Below are 22,281 nucleotides of genomic sequence, written 5' to 3' on the forward strand. Positions count from 1 at the left end.
TCTCTTTGCTTTTTCAAGCACTATCTGGAAAAAAAAAAAAAAAAAAAAAATTATGCACCTCCCCAGTCCTCCCCACTCCTGCTTAGTGGAAATGCAAATAACCTGCAGAGCCATGATTTTCTTAGCTGAAAACATTTAGTGGAAGACTATCTAGACTTAAACACTAAGTAAATCCGCTCACTTGTGAGTAAAACATGCAATATTACAACAGACAGCTAATCGTCCTCCAAAAAGGCTTTTTTCTGACCATTGCTAATTTGGCAGAGAAGAAATGTCTCCCAATGCATGAAAATAATTCAGAGCCTCAGTGAAGAACAAAGTCGTTACAATATATTAGCGATTTCTGTGGCATAAACGTTTTAAAAAGCATCAGCAAAGTATTAAATATAAAAGCCATATGTAGACACCCCTCCATCCTCAGAAAAGCATCGTGATCTGTAGTGTATGAAGTCAGAGTTATGGACTGGGGAATTAAGGCATAAGCAGTAGGCAGCAGTCTCTACTGTCTGAGCTCCACGTAGTTGGCAGGGAAGAGCCCGTAGCGGCCTTTGCAGACCCCCCTCCACCAGCCGTCGTCGATCATCTCGATGTTCGTGATGATGTCGTCAGGGTCAAAGGAAATCTCGTCGTCACCCGCTGGGGAGAGAGGGGAAGAAGCTCACAGTTCACCCAGGAGCAGCCAGGGCGTGGGAAAGAGAGGTCATCTCCAGAGTGACACTCCCCTCCTCTGCAGGGAAGAGGGGGCTGCTTCCTCCCTACTGCGTTCTGGGCGCCTTCCGAACTTAGGGCGACACACTAAGAACCACTTCACTTTCTTGATCTCTCCTCAGATTAACCAGTCAAGGTTTTAAACAACTATGTGTGCCAGGGTTGAACAAGAGCGTTCACACTGGGTTAAAACAGGGTTTGAAAACTTCCACTATTTCCAGAAATAATGGCTCGTGGTGCCTTTGCTAAACCACTAACTTACTAACTCTTCCTGCCTTCACTTCATCTTACTGCAAGAGGCTACACAACAAAAGGCAAACTCCAGACTTATCTGTGCAGAACAGTTTTCCAAGACAAGGTATGAATCAAAAGCTTTGCTTACCAGCTTGATAATCATAAAGGGCTATGGCTGTAATTCCAAGTTCATTTTCATATTCATCGTAAGTATTTTCTTCTAAAGAGAGAGAGGTGGGAGAAAAATCATAAGCACGAAGCACATTACCTATCACCCCAAGTTTTTTTCTGTGGTGCTCCCCTTTGATTTTCTGTTAACCTGCAGAGGAATCAGGGAACAAACTATGCAAGTTTTTAGCTGTGCTGATGTTCCTTCTGAAATGGATTTTTTTCCTGACACTGTTGACAGCTAAGGCCTGAAAGGCAGCGTCCACAAGCAGGCATTCAATATGGCATAAAACAGAAATCAGCCTTGGAACACTTTTGTAAAATGAGACTGAACAACAACTGAGCTCAAGGTCACTGTGTAAGAGACTATTTGATCCAAGTGAAGTGTCTGTGTTGGGGAGGAGGACGGGGCTGCTTACAACTCCCAGGGTTTCAGACCAGAGCGAGCAGGTTCATTCCTCACACCTCATTTAATAACCAGAAGAGGTGAGAAACAAAAGCACCTTGTTTTTTCCATCCCATTCGTCTCACCCATCCTCACTCCAGCCCCTCACAGGCACAGAACACATCACATCCGTTTCAAAGTCCAAGAACTGTTGACAGAAGTTTTTGTGGTAGGCCAGCAGGGGCTCTGCACACACCCAATCTCCACCTCTGTGCTGCCTTCTCAAGTTGAGCTGCATTATATGAGCTGGAAATGGTTACCCCTATGTTTCTTTTTGTACTGATACCCTCGAGAGCACTGTCATTATTCCAACTTCATCCCACCAAAGTTAACTAATTTCAACCTTGCTCTAGCCACATCTTAATTTCCTAATTAAAGTTTGTTGGTGGAGAACTCTCACCAGACCAAGACTTTAGCAAACTAGGGCAGCGTGCGCTCAGCACAACCATTCATTAAGCTGCTGCCCCAGGAAATCATCTTTATCTTTAAGGGTTTCATATCAGAAACAAACATTCTACCTGCTTGGTAATGGTCTCCTGCCCCAGCCACTTCATAGACAGTCTCTGGCTCATATTCTGCCTCTCGCTGACTCACTGCTTCCTGGTAGTCCAACTCTGCAGCTTTGTAGCCAGGCTCTGGCTCGCGCCCAGCCGAATACGTGGTGCTGGAGTTCTTGTAGGCAGACTCTGCTTCATAGGAAACTGCATCCTGCAGAACACAGGGTGAGGTTTGTCAGGGCTCTGGGAAAAGGCTCCTGCACCGAGGGTCAAGCCCCAGGTACTGAAAGGGTTTCTAACAGACCTCGTAGACCGGGCTCACGGGCGCCTTCTGCTCAGTTGGCTGCGTGGTAGGAGAGGATGGTGGAGTTTGCTTTTTGGCTTTAGCTTGTTCCTAAATGGAAGAGAAAGAAAAACTTCAGTGCAGCTTAATCACTGATGTCATGATAGGCAACAAGAAACAGCCCTCCAGGAAGAAAGAGAGACAGCATCTTCTGCAGTGAACTGCTGTGAGCTGAAGAGGACTGGCCTGGCTGGATCATTAGACTCGCCTGAAGGTTCAGGCTGGCTGTACTGTGAAGCCTCAGAAATACAGCAGAATAGAAGAGAAAAAAGTGAAGAAAAAAACTGCACAGTATGGATCCATACATGTATTTAGAAACAGAGTACCCAGTGTTCTTTGGCACGTTTCCATAGGAGCTGCAGGGTTTCTGTGTTCAAGATATTCATTCTGCTCATTAGCTGGGCCTCATCTCCCATTTTAGCATAAGTTTAGAGAAACTGAAGCCTCCATGTTCTAATTATACAACTGATACATTATCTTTGATGAGAAATGATCCTGAAAGCTCTTGCAGGTCTGCAAAACACGTGCCAAGGCAAAAGACTGAACAGCTTGGGTAAAATTAAGTCCTATCTAGTGACAATGAGGGAATTCAAAGGTTCACAAGAGATCTATGTGGCAGAAATAAAAGCAGTGCTGCTACTGTGTTCTGCAACAGAAAGACCTGAAGTGTTCTGGCACCCCATCAGTTCCCACTGTGCCATCCCACCTGTGAATCAGAGGGCAAATCCACACTCAGCATTCAGAAGCCATTCATCAGGAAGCCAGGGCACTGTCATGGAAGAAACGCTGCGTTGCTTGCGCAACTTAAAAACCCAACAGACTGTAAGCCAGCTATTTCATTTTGTGTCTCTTTGCTGCAGGTGATAAGAAAACTGTGGGTCTAGGGCCAAACTTTCTTCTCCATTATAAAAAAGAAGAGAGAATATGTGTTACGGGAGACTGTGCACTCAGTTGTTTAGGTCCATCAAACCACAACTCCTCAAAGGATTCTCAGGAGAAACTGTAGTCCAGAGATGAAGTGAAAGGATACAGTTACAAAAAAATTCTTCCTTTCCTTTATCACAGCTCTGAAAAAAAATACATCTAACAAAGAAAGCAAAGTGTGTCTTGAGGATGGAGCCAGCTTTGAAGAGAGTTCAAAGCTTAGTGCTATGCTTACTGGGAAAATGTCCTGATGCAAACAGTCCTCCCTGACTTTCAACTCCTGTGCTATAGATCAAAAAGCACCAGCAAAGAAGTCAAATCTACATCTGGGGACAAATTAAGTGGTATTGCTCCATTAGCAATGTCAGACGTGGCAACAGTCTGAATAACTGGGCCTAGGCAGTGGGTCTCTGCACTCCAGGTTACAGTTTAGGGGAGCCAAGGCATAATTTGCCCGGAACATTGACTTTGCAAGGCCCCCCCTCAGGCTGGGTTCTTCCACACTGTGTGCAAGAGGGTCTTGCCTCCTTCTCTAGGATAGCAGAGGGCACCTAAACCGTGAGGCAGCCATCAATTCAAACCATCAGTTAAAGAAGAGCTCCCTGAACACCATTTGACTATGTGACATATGTGCAAAGCAAAACAGAAGCAGGATTACCAGCAAGCAGGGTTCTGAAGGAATGGAGTCCATATGTACATTCCCATTGTGGGAGTACCTATGCCCACGTACTTTCTTAAAGTGAGAGAACTTTGTCTGCACAAGGAAGTTCACTTGAAGAAATGAAGTTCACTTAAGTCAAAGTCCATCTGTCCCTTTACAATGTCTGTGGATAGTGTGGCTTCCATCCTTCTCCTTTTCACGCCCAGCTGCTGGGCATAGGGCAGTACAGTCAGTGCCATTTCAGTGTCCCCTTAGCCTCATTCTCCTCCCTGTGTGTCTGCAGAATCACACAATTAACCATGGAGATGTTCGCTCTGGAAGAACATTAATCGTCTGGTTATGGTGAAATTTAAATACCAGCTTTGGAAAAAACTTTCAATGTGTCCAGGCAACAGAATCCTTGATGAAGCACAAGAAAAATCCAGCATAACGGCTTGGATTTAACCCACACTGACAGCAAAAATAACAGTAAAAAAACAAAAAAAGTCACTTTTGAGACAGTAAGGCGGAAAAAATTAAAAAGATATAACAGTGGAATGACTCAGGAGAACCTGGGTTACTACATTCAAACCCTTTTGGAGAACTGTTCTCTCAGCAGGAGGAAACCTCAATGAAAAGCTGGAATGGGTAATGAAAGCCCAAACTCACCCCTTTCCATCCACATGTCTCACTTCTGAGCATATGACCACCCCAAATGAACTGCAAGAGATCTGATGGAGAAGCTGATCTTCTTCCCTCCCCTCAGCCCAGACTACAACCCCAGGCAATGGAAGGGAATACTGAACAGAAAGCCTGAGTACTTGGGCAAGATACACAGGACCAGTTATCTCCTCCCCACTGGTTAAAACATGGCTCCAACTGGGTTGGAAGAGGAACAGTCTACTGGAGAGCCAGTCAGCCACACTCCCTGTCTCACCTGGGTAACCTCCCAGAAAACACAAGGATGGACTGCACTGTGTTACAGAATCCCAGAAACAACAAATCAAGGTAAAGAAGTAGCAGTCCCTGGTTGAGTAAAGCTGCCTAGTAAGTACCATCAGCATCCTGAAGATGACTTAAGCTGCAGATAGGCTGAGAAGTCCTAAAACCACCAGATAACCTTGTCTGAGAACAAAGCAGAAGCAGTGATGATGGAGTTCCTGCCAACTGAAAGTATGTACCTCAGAGAAAAAACTGAAAGAGCAGGATAAATGCTGAGAAGTCCATTTTCCTTTGGGACTGACACCTCTTAGCAGTTCTCAGCAGTAACTGGAAGCAAGGTCTGTCCAAAGTGATCTCCTGGGTACAGAACAGGTTTATTAACAATGCAACACTTGTGATATCCATCAACCTATATCAGTTCTTCCTCATTTGGAGAACTGTAAAGGCATCTATTAAATGAGATCCTGCAGAGATAACAATGCTGGAAGTCCTGACGTTACCCAGATCCACTGTGCCGACAGAGGAAAAGAAGAGCCAAGAAAAGGGAGATGTCCTGAAGAAGGAGTGAAGCTGCACTTTTTCAAGAGCAGTGTACACCTCAAGGTCATCTCCAGTCTCAAAGAGTATTTGTTCCCATTCTCTGCCCTCCCATGGAACAGATGCTCCCCTCAGAGCTGAGGGACTACAGCTCTGACTAGAGTTGCAGTGCTGGTGGCAAGGACAAGGGAGGATGAGGAGTGAAAACACACTTTGTTAGGGAAACAGCCAGGTGCTAGACCTAGATACTGGTGATGCATTAGCTTAAAGACATTGAAACATGGTGGGAACAGTGGCCAGCAGCTCAGGAGCAGAGGAGCTGAACAGCTACAGCAGAAGAAGGTGGTGCCACAGGGCAAGAGCACCTTGCTGTGGCTGAGGGAGCATGTGCTGAGGCATTCCACTCTTCTCAGCTGAACAGCTCCCAGAGCAACTGCACAGACTGGATGCATCTCAGCCTCACTGCTGTGAGGAGGCTCACTGACCTTATCAAACAGAAAAGATGGAATTCTCAACTTCAGCTCTTTTATCTCTTCCCTTCCCAGCTTTAAGAGAGTGGCAGATGCTGTGTTAAAGATGTAACATTTTTTTCTCCAGGACAGTAAAGAAACCCAAATGGTGGCTGGGGCAAGGTATTAAAAGCCCACAAAGGGGTGAAAGGCAGCACTGATACACAAAGATGAACTCATCTCTTGATACATGGATGCAGAGAACATACGCTGTACATCTTGAAGCCAGAAGGCAAAAGTGATAAATTGAAAGAAAAAGGAAAAAAAGCAGCCATCACTTTAGATGGAATCCTATAAAGCCAGAATTTCCCACATTTCAAACAGAACTCAAAGGGAAGTGAGCTGTTTTCAGAAGTCAGATTACACACAAGATACAGTTTCAGCACAGCAGGACTCCAGAGCTGCCCCAGGGGCACCACTGGTCTGCACACAGGGACCAGCAGAGCTGAGAAGCCAGCCAATGAACCAGGCAGGGAACTGATTTGGGTTAACTACATGTTTTATTTGTTAGGGTTCATTTTCCACTTTGCCTGACTATACAGGTCTTTTTTTGGAACAGGGAGTAAGGTGGCTCAAGAGTGCTGCTGTTAGCAGCCACGCTGGTTTGGGCTGGCTCTGTTAAATGTGAGCAATGAGCAGTTTCACTGCAGTCAATTTTCTCAGTTTAGGAAGATCAGAGCTGGGTTACTGGAAGCCTACCACACATTTAGATTTCATACTAGTCTAAGTTTGTGATGGAATGGGGTGAACACCACACCCCAACATCCTGCAGCAGCATCACCACACTAAGAAGAAATATCTACCACATCTGAGAAACCAGACATTGGGTCTGCCCCATTTACTGCCAGGCAAAGGACTGAAGGGATCTGAGAAACCATCTGATGTTCCTTCCTGGATTCCAGATGGCTCCCAGAGGATGTTGAGACAAGTTCATATGCAAGAAGATTTATTAGTGGGGTCTGCAGCTGGTGGCATACATTGGCTCTAACAATTAAAGATACTTTTGGTGGTAAGTAAAACCAAAGGAGGAGAAAGAGAGAAGGAAGAAGGAAATAGGAAAGCTCCCCCACAGGCAGCCAGAAGAACAGTGGTAAGGGTCCCTGACAGGCATTTTCCTCTGGGAGACTCTCTTCAGCACAGCAAGTGGAAATGATGAAGCTGATGAGGATGACTGTTTTTCCTGTGAGTCTCCTTGAGTGCTATATCCTTCTCATCAGGACCTGCTATGAGCATTAACTGGAGCATGGTATTTCAGCATCAGAGCTGCACACTGGTTGGCTGCTAAGGCTCAGTGCACACGTGTGGCTAAGCAGCATGTATTCAGAATTTAGAAGATCTTGCTGTGTCCTCTGATTAGTCTTCTCCAGTATAAACTAATTCAAGTAAAAGAAGAAGTGAAGGAAAAGGAGAAGATAGAGACTATTCTCACACCAGCATCAATGGCTTCCTGCTCCCTGCCACAGGATCAGAGTTTGAGCCTGAGGCCATAAAATAACTATTAACACCCTAGTCCTTCCCTCTCAGCAGCAAAGGTTCATCAAATATGCAAATTCTACAGAATAGATGTCATCTCTGGCTAAATGCTTCCTGGAATTATTTTGCTTATGTATAACACAAATCATGAAGCTTTTTTATCATGCCAATGATGAACTAATTTGCTTCATCCTTACACTAAGATTCCAGTAACATTTGGAAGATTATTTCCCCTCATCTCATGGGTGTTTCCTTTATCAATGGGTGACACCACTCCCATCTTCCACAGTGCTGATTCCAAAAAACCCAGCATCACCAGCTTTCACACAGGGCCTTGCAGGGACCACATGTCTCTCTCCTTATGAGCTCCTCCATGTCCAAGGGACTCTGTTACCAAAAGGCAGAAGAAGAGCAGGAAAAGGTCAGACTGCAAAGATTAGTGCTCAAGAGTAGCACATGTATTTTGGGATAGGCTAAATCAAAAAGGTTCTAAAGTATGAAGTATATATGACCCTATCTGATGTCTGATATACATATGGTGCATGTTGATGGAAGGCTGCAGTCCCAAACAGGTAAAGCACAGCTACAGACACACAAAGAGCTTTAAAACCTAGCTGGAGGAAGGAAAGCATCTTTCCTTGAAAGATTCTTCTCCCAGCACTGCACTGAGACACTCAATGTGCTGCTCAAATGGGATTTGAATCTCACTGACCTCCAGTTTCCTTCGGGCCTCCTCCTGTTCCTGCTTCTCTCTGGCCATTCTTTGTGCTCTCTCAGCTTCTGCCTTCCTTCGGTCCTCCTGCTCTTTTTCCTTGGCTAGGTTCTCAAAGTTAGCTCGGATGCTTTTTGTTTTATTAGCAACTGGATCACATAAAAAAAAAATCAAAGTCAAATGTTGTTTAAGGTTCTGTATAAAGGTAGCCTGGAATGAGGTTTTGGTAGGAATTTCTGCTAGGGAACATGTGGAAGATGTTTCTGCTTTTCTGCCCTCTCAGATCACAGCCCATTCAGGAAATTTTTCAATCCCTCTTTCTCCCTCTCTCCTTCCAAGCCCAAGCCTCTTGGGCACCTCATTTCTCTCTTCAATGCTTCTCCCTCCTCTCTCATGGTAGAGTCTCCACCACTCCACCCCCTGCTCAGTCTGTTCTTTACTTTGATGTTTTTTATTCTCCCTTCCTCAACCCTGATGACCCTCAAGGAAAATGGAAAACAAAACAAAAAACAACCACAAACTAACAAATCAAAACAACCTCTAATGGGAAGAGAGAGGTAGTTGAGGTTGCTGCAGACCTGCAAATACAGCAGTTCCCTCTAGATGATTCTGATTCAGCACTACTACATCCCCAGCAATATCCTGGGCTTTGGGACATTATCACCTCCAAAGAAGGGGCTTGGGGCCAGTGCCTTACCAGCTTCTACTGGCTTGGTCTTCTGGTAAGTTGATGCTGGTTTCTCAATATCTTCAAATGTTGCTGCATTCTATCAACAAGGAGAAAAAGAGCACATTTAACAAACACAAATTCATTAAGACATTCAGGCAAATTTCATCTGTGACATTTTATCATGATATTGTCCCTACAGCTTTTTATTTCAGACCATGAAAAAAAAAAAAAAAAAAAATCAGGAAGAATCAAAACTTGACAAACAGAATAATTCTTTCTGTAATCAAACTATGTAAGATTTAATCTTCAGGGACAGGTTTATACACACTGAAATCCTATTAATTTTTTTAAAAACAAAAAGTGGTTTATGAACAGATGACTCATCAGAACTGAAAATGAGTCAATGTTCAAAACATTTATTGTGTAGCTCTTGTTGTTCTAATCCACATTATGTAGGATTTCTACCGAGGTAAAAGCACCCAGTTCCCTTAAAGAGGCAGATATTGTTAAAACAGAGTGAGTACTTTGAGAACAGTATTCAAAATATCTTTTTTTTTTTTTAAATGAATGCTCTTGAGTCCAGAAGTCACAAATAAAAATATCCTGCAGACTTTCAAACTCTGCTGCTTTCTCACTTTTAATGTCCTACATAAAGCTGAGAGTAAATTTATTCAGCAGATAAATCTCACTGAGGACTTTTTCACCTTCTAGCTTTTTAAATTTAAAAATGGAGAGGTAGAAAGGGGGTATCAGCTGCCCTATCTTTCACTGTCATAGAATACTAAAATGAATTCTCCTAAAGACAAGGTCCTGATAACCAAGGTAGGCAAAATTGGTAGATATCAGCCACCTATTTTAAGCAGCATCCTCAAGATACAAAGCATTAGCTAGCTGTTAGAAGACATGACTGAAATGGTGGAATTAATGGGTTTTCTTAATCTTTTGTATACATTCTGCCATTTTTTAATTTTTATGCTTCAGTTTTCCCTGCTTATCTATATCTACTCCCCATGTCACATGTACATGTGTGTATCAATTGGCATCAGCTCTGTGTGTACAAACTTGCTTTTGAAAGCTGCAGAAAAGCACAGAACTCTACTGCTCAGCTGGAGAAGTATCCAGAAATAAAGAGCTGAACACTACAGATCTAACCAGACTGTTTTGTACCTCTATACACTACCTAAGTCACATCTCTTTTGAGCAACTTACCTTATCCATCCGATCTTTCTGTACACCATACTTCCCACCAAAGCCTTTTGAGTAATCTAAAAGCAGGAAAGAAAAGGTTAGAGCAGGGAGTCTGGTGTCCCTCCCATCTTTCTGCCAAATGCAAACAGCCATTTCAAATGCAAATAGCCATTTCAGATGCATGCAGAGATACAGTGACAGCAGCCAAAGAAAATGCAACTTGGTTTTTGATGCAGAAAGGATACACAACTGCAAGAGCCTTCAGGTACAGCAGCAGAAGACAGACTGGGGGCCACATGCATTCTTTGAATAAACATTAAGCTGAGGATCAAGAAGGTATCAAGCAAGGAAAAAGGGATGAGCCCTTCTAATGCATCACTTCTGTAACACAGCCTTTCACAGCACCAATTCTTGGCCCTCTGCAGGAATCATATAACCTAGGCCATTTTGCTTTGCTCAAAGGAGCAAGATCCAGTCTTCCGTGACCACGGAGGTGGTTTTTATTCCTCTTTAACTTGGTAAATTTTATGAATGGCAAAAAAAAATTAACAAATTTCTCATTCCAGGGGATTTGGTCGTGATATCCAACTGATGAACACTGGTAGTAACTCCTGCTCTGTGCAAGGAAAGGGGCAATTCCACAAGACAGCACGAGCCTGTGACAACTGACCACCACAGAAATGGGGTGGCTGTGCTGTTCCACACCACCCCCGAGCTGAACACTCTCCCTCTCACCTGATCCTGACTCCACCACTTGTTAGACTCGAGCATCAGCTTAACTCACCAGTGGCATTAATAAGGAATACAAACTCTAACAAGAGCAGCCTTCTGCTCTCTCTGAATTTGCTCAGAGGAATGTCTGACAAGCACCAGGGCCAGCATGACAGCAGCAGAGTGAGTGGCTGGACAAACACCTCTTTCTGGTGGCAGTGAGCTGCAGGAACGTGCCCTTACACTCTGTAGATGGACAGGCTTTCCTCTACATCCCTGGAATACAATTACAATCACTCCTTCTCCTCTCAGCCCCCAGATCACTTGGGTCCCCTAGCCTCTAGCTATGTCAGTGTTTGTACTTGGGCTCTGCTAAGGCACGTCTGACGCTCTAAAAGTTTGAATTTGTGTCACTGCAGCACAGAAAAATATCGACTATCAGAATGAGCAACCTCATTTTCTTCAGCTTGGTATGTATTTTCAGCCAGAATAAATATACTACACTTACATTTTCCTGATCCAGACTTCTCACTTAAAGAGAACGGAAAACCAGGAATTGATGGTTTGTACCCCAACTATTTCACAATGAATAAAGAGAGCATTATAACAGTATTTGCTCACAAACATTCCCTACTTCTCACTTTAAAAGACCTCAATCATTTTAAAATGACCTTGCCACAACCCATTGCTTCTTAATGGTTACATGCATTGTCCTTAACTGAGTATTTCTTGACCAATTTATCCAGGCAGAGCTTCACATTTAGACTCTAAAACTGGTAAGCATGACATCAGTAACATCACACTAATAATAATGTTGTTATTATCATACTGTGTGTACAGCTACCAACTAAATGCATAATGTTGTAGAGGTGATAACTGAATGTTGGATGTTTCCTGACTACAGGCTTGCTTTATGTAACAGCTGAAGAATAAAATGGCAGAACATTGCTAGATCATGTAGGAACAGAAGCACAAGGAAGTGTCTGCACAGTACTAGCATCAATCTACTCAGAGAACTACTCAAGACTGTGTGAGAAGTGGCTGCACTGTTAAGAAAGTAACAAGTGAAAACGGTGCCTTGTTGAGATTCATGCTTGGCTAGTTTCTCCTTGTAATCAAACCCCACAGCAGATGGGTCCTGCCTTTCTGTCTGTACACCAAATTTCCCTCCGAAACCACTCTTATAGTCTGAAAAAGCCACATGTGATAAATTAAAATGAAGGCAGGAAAATAAAGAAGCTTAGTCAAAGACAGAATCATTTTTGCAGTATTTTCAAATACCAATAATTTTGGATGGGGAAGAAACAAAATCTCAATATACTTTTGTGAGAGTAGATTCAAAAGTTTCCACTTGAGAGATCAGGAAGAGGTCAATATGATTTATCAGACATAAGAACACCATTCTGAAGTCACAGAAAAAAAAGCACTTCTCAACATTTTTCATACATACTGCATAATGCACTTGAGTTAGATCAACATGATGAGCACAAACACACATGTAGTGGATACAAAAGGATACAAGAGAATAAAAGGAGCTTCCTTCATCAGCACAGTTAATATTTGTACACTGGAGATCTGACTCTTAAAGAGCTGTTAAAATAGGTTCACAGAGACTATCCTCCACATATTCCTACACAGCACTGCTTACAGGGAGAAGAAAAATTCCTGTTGCCACACAGCTCCAGGGTCAACAGCTCTCAGCTAAGAGCTACAACCATTCCCTACAGCTGTTTTAATATATGGTATAAAGTGAGGGCACAAAAAAACAGGGGCTTCTGGTAACCCTCTCACAACAAATCTGCTGGAGCAGCCAACAGAACAATATTCTGAGGATCGCTTTTAAGTTCTTGATTTATTTTTTTTTTTTAAATAATATTTTTTTTTCTAAGTTGAGTGCCAGGCAGAGGGCTGGGGAGCAATCATTTGTTTGCAACTTTTCTTCTGGGTACCAGTATCTCAGAGGAACAGACACCTCACAGCTAGTGAGAAAGGGCAGAACTGGGGACTAGATTTCCTCTGCATGAAAATAGGGAGGTACATAACACAAAAAATCCAAGCTACTGCAGACTCATGAAGCTTCTCCAGTGAGAACTTATAACTGAGTCTGAGCTTTTAGGGACTCAGTATCAGATGTGTTAAACCAGCTTTGCAGACACCAGTACAACCAATACACAACAACAGTTCAAACAGGGCAGGAGGGTTCACACAGGGAACAGAAATGTCACCATGAGGGAAGTCAGAAAGAGTGGCAAAGAACTGGGAGCTGATGTACCTTTCTGGGACTCGTGCAGCTGCACTTTCTCCTGGTGATCCCAGCCAAGGGCACATTTGTCTTGTCTGTCTGTCTGCACTCCAAACTTGCCTCCAAAGCCCTTTACATAATCTGTACACATGAAGTTTCAGGAAAACATTATTATGGTTTATGACTGTACAGGGTATTTAATAAAAAAAAACAGTAACATGTTATAGGATAAGCTGCCCTGTCATTAATGATACTATCTTCCACTTCTTCTTCCCCCCTTGCTACACTGCCTCAACAGAGGGGAAGGATCCCATTCAGTAATCTAGGATGGTGATGCAAGGAAGCACCATGAGTCCAGCCATGGTTACAGCACACAGACTCAACAATCCTGAGAGATCTGCAGGGTCTGATGCACTTTCCACCTAAAGGCACACAACGTGCACATGTACTTGTGCAATGTAGATACATAAATAATGAAGGATTTTATACTGCCTCTGAATACCAGAGATCTGTGCATTGACACATTTATTTCAATAACACCCATAAGGACAAAAATTCCCTTGGAAATCAGATTGTGAAACTCAGAGACAGTTTGCAATGCCTTCCTTTTTATTTAAAGGCAAAAAAAAAAAAACACCTACACCAAGGGGAAACGCACATTTCCCACAAAATACCCCCCCAAGCAAAGTGGTTTTTCCCAGGTTTAAAAGGCTGGTTGATTTGAACTAGTATTTTTAAATAAGAGAATAAAAACCTTTCTGTGATTCATGTTTTTCCGTTTTGCCTTGATACTCAAAGCCAACAGCACTTTTGTCCACTTTGTCCTTGTCAACACCGTATTTACCACCAAAGCCCTTGGAATAATCTAGAGGTAAGAGTGAAGAATTTTGTTAAGTGCTCAGTAACAAAATATTGCCTTGAAAAATTCTGATAATCAGACCTGCTGCCATTACACTACATATTAAAAGAAGCCCTGACATCGCCAGTTAATCTTGACTCTAGACACTGAAGCCATAAATTCTTCAGAATCCTTGCTTTCAGGAGGGAAAATAAAATAGCATCATATGTAGCTCAACTGCTGGGTGATACCAGAAACTCTGCTACTTGACTCCTTGATAAAACTGTTAAGACACTTATAGCAAAGTGAACTTCAGAAACTGTGTCAGCAACAGACAGGATGCTTTAAAACCACCACCCCCTGCTTCTCTTTAGCACTTCTTGAGTGCAAACATTTTTTTGAGATAAACAGAAAACAGATGGCAAAAATGACAGTTTTTCAATAAAATGGTGGATTTTTTGATCAGATATGCCTGGAAACCTGATTAGCAACACAATATTAACTCTAAACACTATTAGCTCTGATAAACGTTTTAATCTACTAACAGCTGAATCTTTTAGAAATAATTCTCTGTTGTTGTTAAACTGGTTACAGCTTTTCAAAAGGAGTTGCAAAAAACCTCCAGACAAGACTATGTGCCCTGCTTCCAAAGCAATGGCAGTTGGATCACCACTTAAATCCAGCCAGAACTTATGTTTTAGGTTTCTTTTTCAGAAGTGAAAGTTTTCAGCAACATAAATTTTATTCAGTGTTAACTTTCAGCAGGTTAGGAGTGCAACAGATGAAAAATAAATCAGTATTTTCCATTTTAGAAACAATTCTCTGCTGTTGTTAAACTGGTTACAGCTACAGCTTTTCAAAAGGAGTTGCAAAAAACCTCCAGACAAGACTATGTGCCCTGCTTCCAAAGCAATGGCAGTTGGATCACCACTTAAATCCAGCCAGAACTTATGTTTTAGGTTTCTTTTTCAGAAGTGAAAGTTTTCAGCAACATAAATTTTATTCAGTGTTAACTTTCAGCAGGTTAGGAGTGCAACAGATGAAAAATAAATCAGTATTTTCCAACACTGCCTATCATGACTGCCTACTACACCAGAGTATGACCCCAGCAACACAGGGGTTCAACCACTCACCCTTCTGTGACTCATGTTTCTCAGTTTTACCCTGGTAGTCAAAGCCCACTGCACTCTTGTCCACTCTGTCAGCCTGTACTCCATACTTGCCACCGAAACCGCTCGAGTAGTCTGCATGGGGAGTAAAGCACAATAAAAATCAAATGAAGAAGCTTTTAATGGAAACATCACATTGCAGCAAGTGAAGGGGGGAAAAAAGATATTTCAGAACTGAAATATTACTCTTTGGCAAAGAGGAATATGTTTAATTTTAAACACAGAAAGCAGGATAGGCAACAGGCCTGCAGTTTATGATGGTTCCTCTTAAATCTACTCCCTCTTTCCAACAGGGTGCACTACAGCAAAGAATTCCCAGTCTTTCTAAAATGTCCTTGAACTTCACTTCTAAAAGACAAGTAAGATTCATGATGACACGTCTTTTCCTTATCTTAAAACCTCATCAACTCACGAAATTGCTTTGAAATTAATTGTTTCATCTCCTCTTCAACCCAACCCCCTCAACATTTGACTCATTTAAAACATGATGTGGAGGCCTCACTAAGCAAGGTCATTTACAAACAGTGAAAGAAGAGCAACCTATTCTATTATTTATAAAAACCATGTGTCCACAGAAGCGACCACCTCACCACTTTACCTTTTTGGGAGGCATGCTTCTCAGTTTTCCCCTGATACTCAAAGCCAACAGCTGACTGGAAGAGAAATAAAATTGCATGGGTGACAAAGGGTTAGGTGTTAGTAGCAAAACTGCATGCACTTCAGCAGACAAACAGCACGCAGCGTTCCTGTGCCTCTCCATACTGCTCTGCCCCTCTGATCAGGAGCATAAATACATGTTTAACTTACAAGCCATACTCATTTACAGGATAATTTAGTGCGTGTATTCAGGGCAAGGGTTTTTGTCATCCCTCACAAAAGCAAATTTTACTAGCAACATACTCCAGCCTTGCCAGGTTCAGCAATTTGGTACAGTGAGAATTCAGCATTTCCATACAGAGGTTGTTACACAGTCTTGGAACAGGCCAATTATCCTGCCCAGTAGCTCATGCTGTGCTACAGGACAAACCATCCCCAAATCCCTCCTCCTGTAGCATCTGTGCTGATTTTATCCTCATCAAAGAACACAGCCTGGCTAAAAGACATATTTTAACATCTCTTTCCAGTTATCTCTTCAACTCATCTCAATTTCCCATAAGGGCTTTTTTCTACTTCATTTTAAAGAGAACTTCATCTCCATAACAGTCGGTGTTAGCTGACTGCTGAACTTAGAGCAGCATTTTAGGGAACTGGACTTTTCCAGCCAGTGTGAGTAGGGGCAGCACGAGGAGAAGTCGCTTACCTGGTCCACTCTATCGGTTTGAACTCCAAACTTGCCACCAAACCCTTTCACCGAATCCACTTGGGAGCAATGCTTAGAAAGTTTGGATTGATATTCGTGTCCAACAGCTGACTAAAAGAAATTGGGAAGTTGAGAAAGAGCCAGGAAGTTCTACACAGTTCTGTATGCAAGAGAAAACACTGTGCCAAGTAACTTGAGGATAGACTTTGCTACAAACACGGTGGTGTCACTCTTCCTCTTGAGAGTAACCTCCCAGGGAACTGCTCCTCACTCCAGAAGCCTTTGCAAGCCTGTCACCATGCTACCAGTACAGCCCAGGGAAGGGAGGGGACAGGAAGGAGTCTGACAGCAAGGAGGGTATTTTATGAAGGCTGCTTTATGCTCTGGGTTTTTAGTACAAAAACACAAGAGGGAAAACAAGACAGATACAGATGGAGTCTTGATGGTCTTCATGCAAGGTTTAAGAGGGATTAGCTCCAGATAAAATACAGAGCCTTGTATTTAGGCACACAGCTACAGATATATTTAGCTGATACTGGACAGCAACCACATACAGCTACAGCTAGGTTTTCCACTGGCATTCTGATCACCCTTCCAGATCCCAGAACAGATGCTAGAGCCTAGCTCCCTGAGGGTGCTACCTAACATAGCAAAAATGGGCTCTGCTCCAGAGCCCAAACTGAGCACAGAGCTCGTGATTTGCCACTTCAGTGTCTGAGCCTGCAGCCCAGACACACATGGTGCCTGTCGCGGGCACAAAGAGAAGTCCGTGTCCAAGTGGAGAGGCTGCACCCTGTGGCAAGCACCTCTCCTGGCTCAGCACCACCAGGCTCAGCACCGTGCCCGTGCACGGCCCACTGGGCACCTACAGCTGCAGCACAGCCCCCTCCAGGCTGCTGCCCCAAGCTCTGACCTTTGAGGAATGAGAAACTGCTTATCTCGCAGCAGTATCAGACAGCTGGACCAAGGTGAATTAATTTGAGGACACAAGGTGTCTAGAAACTGTAAGTAGGTTGGCTTTTACAGCATTTCTTTTTTTTTTGGGAGGGTTGGATGGGGGATTTTGGCTGGTTTTCTTTACACAGGTGCTGGGCAGAACATTCCTTGCACATAGGAAAGAAAAACATTACCACACATAATGGGAGAAGTCATTGCCAGGTAACAGAACAAGGATGTCAATAATAGCACATTAGCTTAACTTATAAGCAGCATAAAAGCTCCTTTCTTTTCCTGACTGAAAGTCACTCTTGTTCATTTTGCAGGTGTTCTGCAGCAGAGTAACTTAGATGTGACAGAAAAGGCTCCCACCTCCCTTTCTTCCTCCCATTACCAATTACATTTATGGAGGACATGAAGCTCTGAAAATCCTTGGGTTTTTGTGCTTTTTACATGATCCTTCTTTTGTTCTGTCAGTTGAGGTGGGTATGGTTTGAGCATATTGTTCTCTTTATCTGGTACCAAACTTTCTGCCTTTCAAACACCAAGCATTACAACGTACCCCTTCTACAGAAAAGACTCAGAACAGGATTTTTGCTTGGAAATCTGTATTTCACAGTAAATTGCCCTCAGAATTCCTCAGCACAATGCTCTGCTGCATTTTAAAGCAGTTATGGAGGTCTGGCATATAGAATGATGTCACTTTTAAAGTCAGCATCAAGGTATTGTCCTAAATGGAGCAGAAACCTGTCCCATGAGAAGGCTGCAGTAACACTCACTTCAGGTGAGTCGAGCCTTAACACCAGTACACCTGCATAAAGCCCCAGGTACCTCTGATGGAGGGAACTCAACCATTAGGCTTCAGAACTATAGTTACAAGGATGAAAGCTCTCTGAAAAAAACATAAGCTAGGAGCACCTCCTGCCAGCAGTGTCACTCAGAGAGGCATGACCATCACGTTTTTCCTGGTGATTAATTCTGGCCTACTGGAAACAGTGCTCCCTTTTGTTTCTTTCTTTTTTCCCCCTGGACAGAGGTGAGGGATAAACTGCTGACACTAGAGAGCTATTGCAGCTGCAGAACAGGCCTAATGGTTCAATCTGCTCAGCTATTCCTTTCCCAAATTCAAAGGTTAGATCAGCCTATTTAAAATCAAGAATTATACATCAGTTTACTCTGGAATATGGGAATCCAGCAAAAACTTAAGGCTGCCAAATTACCAGAAACCTGGAAAGTAAATAAAGTAAGAAAACAAAATCATTCTTATTTAGGAAACAGTTTGGTTCTTATTTTTATAGAGTGCATGGAAGAAACTAGCCAGAAGTTGATATGACTGTCTAATGGAACATGGCTAATGGAACTACCTTAGAAATTCCCACTTCTTTTGTTAATAGAGTGCAATTTAAAAAGCCATCGAGTCCTTATGTAAAACGTTACCATCTGACAGAAGTACAATGAGTTTTAAAATCCTTGGACTGCTTGTCACTGTTCAAGAGAGCTGCCCTCTGATTTAAAAGCAGCAGCACACCCTTGTCTTCATCCTTTGGCAACCTCTGTATGCATAGAAGAGCTGGTACAGCATTGAAATAAAAAAAAAATGCTGGAATTATTCATGCATGAAGTACTGTGTTAATCTAGAGCTATACATTTGGAAACTGGAATTTGGCTCCAGGGGAATCCACGCAGGACACAAGCATGCAGACTTGCTCTGAAGACAGAGCAAAGCATCAAACAAAACTGTACGGGGCCACTGCACGTCCCAGGAATTCTCCTCATCATTCAGATTCCTAATTTGCCAGCAGAAATACTTGTTCCTTGTGCTTCAAGTGCTTTAGGTCAGTTTTTTTTTTTTTTTCTCTTTAGAAACATCTTCACTTAATTAGGGACCAGAGCAGGGTGGTCTGACAGATTTGGGTAGTAGTGGTTACCAGTGTCCTTGTCAGAGCACTGTAAGAGTGATGCTTTTGCCCTCAAAATGAGCCACCACTGCATACAGCTTATGCCATGATCTGAGCTTCTCCACCTCTGAACCATGCAAAGTTGGAGCAACTTTGCACCTTCAACAAGCTTAACTCACAGACACAGCTGTGCTGGCCACAGGCAAGGCAAGGCAAGGCTCCTGACATCATCCCAGGGAAGTGCCCACACTTACTTTATCCATGCGGTCCTGTTCAACACCGAACTTCCCTCCATAGCCATGGGAAGCTTTTGGTCCTGTTTCCAGCTCCTTCTCTTTCAGGTTCTGGTGTTCTTGGAATACGTTCTCTCTCAGCTGATGAATACTTTAAAGACAGATAATTAAGCAGCAAGTTTGACCAAGAAAGTTTCAGAAGATAACTTCAAAAAGATGCAAAAGAAAAAGGATAAAATAAGATATAAAAATATAATCTTAATTAAAAATTGGACAATTTGTATTTTTCAAAGCCTTTCACATTTTTTCAGTGCATAAAGCAGATCATGATATCCTGAGAAACAGAGCTTATTCCACTGCAAAACATTAAAAAAAAAAACCACAGTACCTGTTAGTTTTATGACTAACATGGAGGAGTATCTTGCTATTTGATCAATTACTTAGAATTTATATGTGCCTTAAATTTATGTTCTTCTCACGTCTTAATTCAAGTTCTTTCCAACACTTTTTATTTAGATGGCAACTTTTCAGAATAGGGATGATCTCTTATCGTACAGTCCCTATGGTAACAGGCCTCTAATTCTGACTGAGCATTCTGGACACAACTGTAAGGCAAAATAAGGCTGCAAGGAGACATGCACCTCCCCCTCCACACGTGTTCCCTTCCAACATGCAGGAATCTGCCTTACAGTAGTGCAGGTATGTACCAGAAGGACCAACCAAGGTGCTAACCAGAACCTTAAAACACTCACCACCTGAGTTCAGAGCTCCCTCAGGTGTAATTCTGCTCTCAATGGGGCAGGGGAAAACTGATCCCTCCTGAGCCACACAGTTGTCTCTACCCATCTGCAGCACTGATGTCATTTATTCTTAGCTTTACACCACGAGGGTTGATGCCCCCAAAATACACCAGCAAACCCAAATCAACACCTCAATCACAGATTTCCTAACGCTGCTTTAAGGTCTTAGACACTTTTTGTAACACAAGATTCAGGAGATGGATCATTTCTGTGTCATGTAGCCCTCTGAGATACATTCCTTTGCTTTAATGCCAGAGGGCTCAATTAGTTATTTGCCAGAAGTTTTATGAGTCTGGTAGCAGCTTTCTAAACAAAGCCTACAAATTAAGGGACCAAATGTATCACTGAAGTACCAAACTGAAGCTGCTTAGATCACCCAGCATGAACTTCTCCCCTGGCAGTACTGGCTCTGGCACCAAAACAGAACAAAGAAACAAACTTTCCAGACACAAAGAGGCAAGAAAAATAAAACATTTCTAGATTAAAAGACTTAAGAGTCTCTACACCATAGTTCTGATCTTAATTTCAGATCTGAAGATAGTGACATACTTGAAAGATCAGCAACCTGGCAAATAATCAATCTTCTACAGAGGTTCTTGTTTTAATTATGAAGATACAAGTAACCTAGAAGATGAGTTGATTAAAGGCGCCTGGGATTGTGACTATTAATAAATTTTAAGAGAGTTGCTTTACTTGATGTGCTCTTGATGGCCGGATCCTTTCACAGTTTTAGCCCCCCAGCGCTGCTCTTTCTCACTCACATCATTCTGCAAAGGACACAAATACAGAGAGTTAAACATTCAGAGTCATTAGTGATCTGCACTTTCGAGTTCACAGCAAAAGCCTTCCGCAGCCAGCAAGATCAGAAGAGGCAGAAAAGCAGCTCCCAGCAGAGAATCCCAGCATGGTGGGGTTGGAAGGGACCTCTGGAGATCACCTTGTCCATCCAATGCCCCCTGCTCCTGCATGGTCACCCAGAGCAGGCTGCCCATGGTTGTGTCCAGAGGAGACTCCACAACCTCTCTGGGCAGCCTGCTCCAGGCTCAGGCACCCTCACAGGAAAGAAATTTTTCCTCATGTTCCAACAGCACCTCCTGGGTTCCAGTTTGGGCCCACTGCCCCTTGTCCTGTCACTGGGCACCACTGAAAAGTGTAGCCCCATACTCTGGGCACCCAACCTTTAGATATTGTTAAGGTCCCCTCTCAGTCTCCCCTTCTCCAGGCTACCACCTTCACTCCTCTTCTGCTGTGAGCCCTGTGCTTTGCCCCTGTTGAAACGCACAGAGCACATGTTCAGCCCTAAGGGGCTGCTGCTTCTTGAGGCAAATCTCTTCCACACAGGCTTCCCTGCAGCACCCAGGCAAGACAGGGCAGCTTCGTTAGCCACTCACAGGCACAAACCACTAATTTTCCCTTCTTCCAGGAATATTCTGCAATCCCTTCATGGTGCTAGGACGCAGCCCCCACCCTGAAGAGTCACACGACACGGTTCTGGGTGTTACACGACACAGTTCTAAAGAATCAGGAAAGTTCAAAAGTCCTACCACAAAATCAGGATCCGTTTCCCAGTCGTCGGCCCCGTCGTCCTGACTGAGGGAGATGGTGTGGCCTGCAGTAGCCTTCCACATCTGCAAGGCCAGCAGAAGCAGCACTGTCAACCCCTTTTACATTCTGTATGAACCCACGGAGCCACAATCCCCAATCCCCAGTGAAGTATGTGCTTTAACCACATCAACAGGAGCTTGATCTGCAGGGACAGCAGATTCGACTGCTGGCTCCCAGGCTGGCTCCTCCAGCTGGTCTGAAAACCCTTTTTAGCTTTCCTATTAGCACTGCAAAAAAAGTCAGGAGCAGCCGCTGACATGATTTCAAAGAGAACAAGGAAGTCTCTCTTCACCCAAATTAATGTGTCTTTTCTTCTTTCACTGCACTAGAAGACATCTCCTCAAACAGGTCTCAAACCAACATCCACTTCCAAAGACTGTCACTACTTCTAGATCTCACGTTTACACTCAAGGCATAGGAATAGTTGTTTTTTTTCCCAGCCATTACTGATGATGAGCAGAATATTGTTTATTAGGCAGCATAACCTACATGTTTCCTCTGTTGTGTAATAAGTTTCAGCATTGTGAAATCAATCCCAACAACTTTGCATGCAACCCAC

The 22,281-nt window shown here is 43.1% G+C and overlaps 1 protein-coding gene across 2 annotated transcripts; it reads right to left on the bottom strand.

Moving 5' to 3' along the window:
- Window positions 1–57: 57 nt before the first annotated feature.
- On the bottom strand, window positions 58–21,745 carry CTTN (cortactin). 2 transcript variants are annotated; one of them, XM_008944281.1, is made up of 16 exons: window positions 21,662–21,745; window positions 20,811–20,884; window positions 19,339–19,468; window positions 16,251–16,361; window positions 15,549–15,603; window positions 14,915–15,025; window positions 13,698–13,808; window positions 12,974–13,084; window positions 11,779–11,889; window positions 10,012–10,067; window positions 8,830–8,899; window positions 8,133–8,281; window positions 2,357–2,446; window positions 2,074–2,263; window positions 1,091–1,162; window positions 58–636 (listed from the first exon to the last, which is right to left on the bottom strand). In XM_008944281.1, exons 1-16 carry the CDS (start codon window positions 21,743–21,745, stop codon window positions 500–502), a joined length of 1,662 nt encoding a protein of 553 aa, XP_008942529.1. In that variant the 3' UTR covers window positions 58–499. The 2 variants fall into 2 exon arrangements, with proteins under 2 accessions (XP_008942529.1, XP_008942530.1); XM_008944282.1 differs by lacking the exon at window positions 11,779–11,889.
- Between the last annotated feature and the right edge of the window lie 536 nt (window positions 21,746–22,281).

Source organism: Merops nubicus, unplaced genomic scaffold (assembly GCF_000691845.1).
Source record: "Merops nubicus isolate BGI_N331 unplaced genomic scaffold, ASM69184v1 scaffold9107, whole genome shotgun sequence".
In the NCBI taxonomy this organism is placed as follows: Eukaryota; Metazoa; Chordata; class Aves; order Coraciiformes; family Meropidae; genus Merops; species Merops nubicus.

Coding starts and splice junctions, on each gene's coding strand:
- CTTN (XM_008944281.1), bottom strand. CDS start 21,745: ATGTGGAAGGCTACTGCAGGCCACACCATCTCCCTCAGTCAGGACGAC. Junction 20,885..21,661: donor AAACGGATCCTGATTTTGTG/GTAGGACTTTTG, acceptor TGTCCTTTGCAG/AATGATGTGAGTGAGAAAGA. Junction 2,447..8,132: donor AGGCCCGAAGGAAACTGGAG/GTCAGTGAGATT, acceptor TCTTCCATTTAG/GAACAAGCTAAAGCCAAAAA.